Source organism: Octopus bimaculoides, chromosome 8, assembly GCF_001194135.2.
Source record: "Octopus bimaculoides isolate UCB-OBI-ISO-001 chromosome 8, ASM119413v2, whole genome shotgun sequence".
NCBI classification, from domain to species: Eukaryota; Metazoa; Mollusca; class Cephalopoda; order Octopoda; family Octopodidae; genus Octopus; species Octopus bimaculoides.
In genome coordinates, this window is record NC_068988.1 from 86,300,960 (window position 1) to 86,303,980 (window position 3,021).

At 40.9% G+C, this 3,021-nt stretch overlaps 1 protein-coding gene across 1 annotated transcript in view; it reads right to left on the reverse strand.

The window, feature by feature from the left end:
* The window catches only part of LOC106877452 (uncharacterized), a 45,164-nt gene that overhangs the window by 30,853 nt on the left and 11,290 nt on the right, over window positions 1-3,021 (reverse strand). Inside the window, exons 4-6 of the mRNA XM_014926355.1 lie at window positions 2,438-2,581; window positions 1,576-1,702; window positions 422-539 (exon numbers count right to left, since the gene is read on the reverse strand). Of these exons, the coding sequence (XP_014781841.1) occupies window positions 422-539; window positions 1,576-1,702; window positions 2,438-2,581 (389 nt within the window). The remainder of the gene's footprint in view (window positions 1-421; window positions 540-1,575; window positions 1,703-2,437; window positions 2,582-3,021) is intronic.

Consider the following 3,021-nt stretch of genomic DNA (forward strand, 5'->3'; position numbering starts at 1 on the left):
TATATATATATATATATATGAGTGTACAAACGATAGAAGGTGCCGCTCAATACATTTGGTAGGATTTACAAATATTTTTTATAACACTTTGACTAACTTTCATATGGCTTAAAGTTTCATGGGTGTGTAGGACACGACCATCTTATCAGATATTATGGACTTCCTAATATGGATGTGTCCTACATGCTGATGTGAAGCTGAGTCAAACTCTTATTAAATTTACATACATATACACACCACACACTCATGCATACACATATGTGTGTGTTTGTGTGTGCGTGTGTGTGTGTGAGTGTGTGTGTGTGTGCGTTTGTGTGTGTGTGTGTGTGTGTACCTGCATGCGTGTGTGTTTCTGTATGAAGAGGATCTAAATTATGTTAGAGGAAACGTGTTCTGTAAGGGATGAAAACCGAATACTTACAGGCAGCGTGATTCGCCATACTCGTTATCCCATCCGTAGGACGGGAAGTTTCGCGGTTTGCCCAGTTGGACCTCTCTGCCTTCAAGAGCCACCAACGAGTTCGGACCAACAGGTTTGCCTACATGAAACATATCATCATCATCATCATCATCATCATCATCATCATCATCATCATCATCATTTGCTACATTGTTTTGTTATATTGTAATGGTCTGTACGAAGGGGCTATACCCTAATCCTTCACTGGTCTTCCGGTGCTAGTTAAGTTCAATGCCATTAACGTTCCTCTTGAACTGTCGGAAATCAGTTACTACAGGAAACACTTGTGCGAACCTGGTATTCCAAAGAACTGACATTCTTCGAACACACGGCTGGGCATTGTGGTTAATTTGAGATGAAAGGGAAGAAGAGATAAGTGATTGGAAAAGTGCCTGAAGAGAAATGTCAGAAGACCAACCAGCTCCAAGAACCAGGGGCCACAGTAGTTGTGGTGAAATGTCACAGGAGAGGACAAAACATAACTGTGGAACAGTGTTTGGAGTATGCTAGTGAGTGAACGCATGCCAGTCAGTCAGTCAGTCAGTTACCTTCAGAATGTCAGTAACATTGTCCCAGATTTGGGAGTAGCATTCAATTGTAGGTTAGCCTCAATGTTGATAAATATGATATCTGCTTTTTTACGAAACCTATGAAAGGCATTCGGAATATATCCTAGCGTCACACGATACATACTAACTGCTAAGCGGATTGTAACTCCACATGGTACCTGTTTACAGCTAGGTGGGCTGTGTCATCATATGCCACTTATTTGACTTATTTTGGATGTTGCAAGCATTGGAGCCTCTTCTCCGATTTGAAGATACCTTCCTCTTCCCCTGTTTCTAGCCTCGGGGACCCAGCCCTGTAATGGGTCAGTGGGCACAGCTATTCCCATTGACTAATAGATAAGAAAGAGGTGGACTGTCCGTCATCACGGTATCTCTTTACAGCTAAATGTTGTGTTCTTTACATACATTTTGCTACTGGATAAAATCTACGTGCTAATGATATATATTTACACTAAAGTGATACAGTCATCAACTCGGTCAAACGTGTTTCACGTAAAACAAATTTAAAAGTTTGAAATCTGAAATAGCAAAGTTCTAAAATTTTACCGGTTTTCATTTCAGCATATACCCATGTTGGAGGCTTCGTCACTACGTTGACTGGGAGTTGACGAATAAGGACAGAAGATGTTTCTAGATGAATACGTTCGTGCGCCATGCCCATCAGAAGGGCCCACTGTATAGAAAAGTAGATATCATCATAATAATAATAATAATAATAATAATAATAATAATAATAATAATAATCCTTTCTACTAAAGGTACAAGGCCTGAAATTTGGGCGGGGAGAACTAGTCGATTACATCGACCCCAGTGTATCACTGGTACTTTATTCATCGACCCCGAAAGGATGAAAGGCAAAGTCAACCTCAGCAGAATTTGAACTCAGAACGTAGAGACAGACGAAATACTGCTAAGCATTTGGCCCGGCGTGCTAACGATTCAGCCAGCTCACTACCTTAATAATAATAATAATAATAATAATAATAATAATAATAATAATAATAGTGATGATGATGATGATGATGATGATAAGGAAGGGGAAGATAGTCGTAGGGTTGGTATTGGTAGTTGTGGTGATAATTGTGGCAGAAGTAATTGTAATTATGGTGGTGCCGATGATGAGTGAGGTAGAATTAGTTTAGGTGGTTGTGATGTTGGTGTTGGTAGGAGCGGTGTCGGTATTGGTGGTGATGGTGAGAGAAGAAGCGACGGTGGTAGTGGTGGAAGTCATGATGGCGGTGGAAGTCATGATAATGGTGATGATGATGATGATGATGATGATGATCGTGGTGTATTCAGTAATGGTGGTTGTGGTGATGATGATTGCGATGATGATTGTGATGATGGAGGGTGCTGGTGATGGTGGGGAGGAATGTGATGACTATGGTGATGGTATTATTACTCTTACCCATTTGCTCTCCATGGTGATGGGAAGTTCAAGCGGTGTATCATTGATCATTTGCAGTATGGCGTTTTTCACCTGCCGTCTGTAGGCTGTCACGTCAACCACTTCCGGCCACACGATGGGTTTACCATCAATCCGCTGGTTAACCTGTTAGTCGAGAAAAGTATTGAAAAATGAGTGACTGACTAGGCATAAATTAAAGAATAAAGCCGATTGTGACTTAACCGCAACAGTATTCTTTTCTTCTCTAGGCACAAAGCCTGAAATTTTTTGGGAAGGGGCCCAGTCGATTAGATCGACCCCAGCACGCAACTGGTGCTTATTTTATCGACCCCGAAGGGATGAAAAGCACAGTCGACCTCAGCGGAATTTGAACTCAGAACATAAAGACAGACGAAATAACACTAAGCATTGCGCCCGGCGTGCTAACGTTTCCGCCAGTATTAAACCACAAAAACATTATGAATTTCTAATATCGGCACTAATACATTTTAAACCATTAATTTTGGAGGAGTTAGGCCAGTCATGAGCAAATTGTGGCCCGCGGGATTGTGTGGATAAAAAAAATTATATTAATCTTTTTTAGT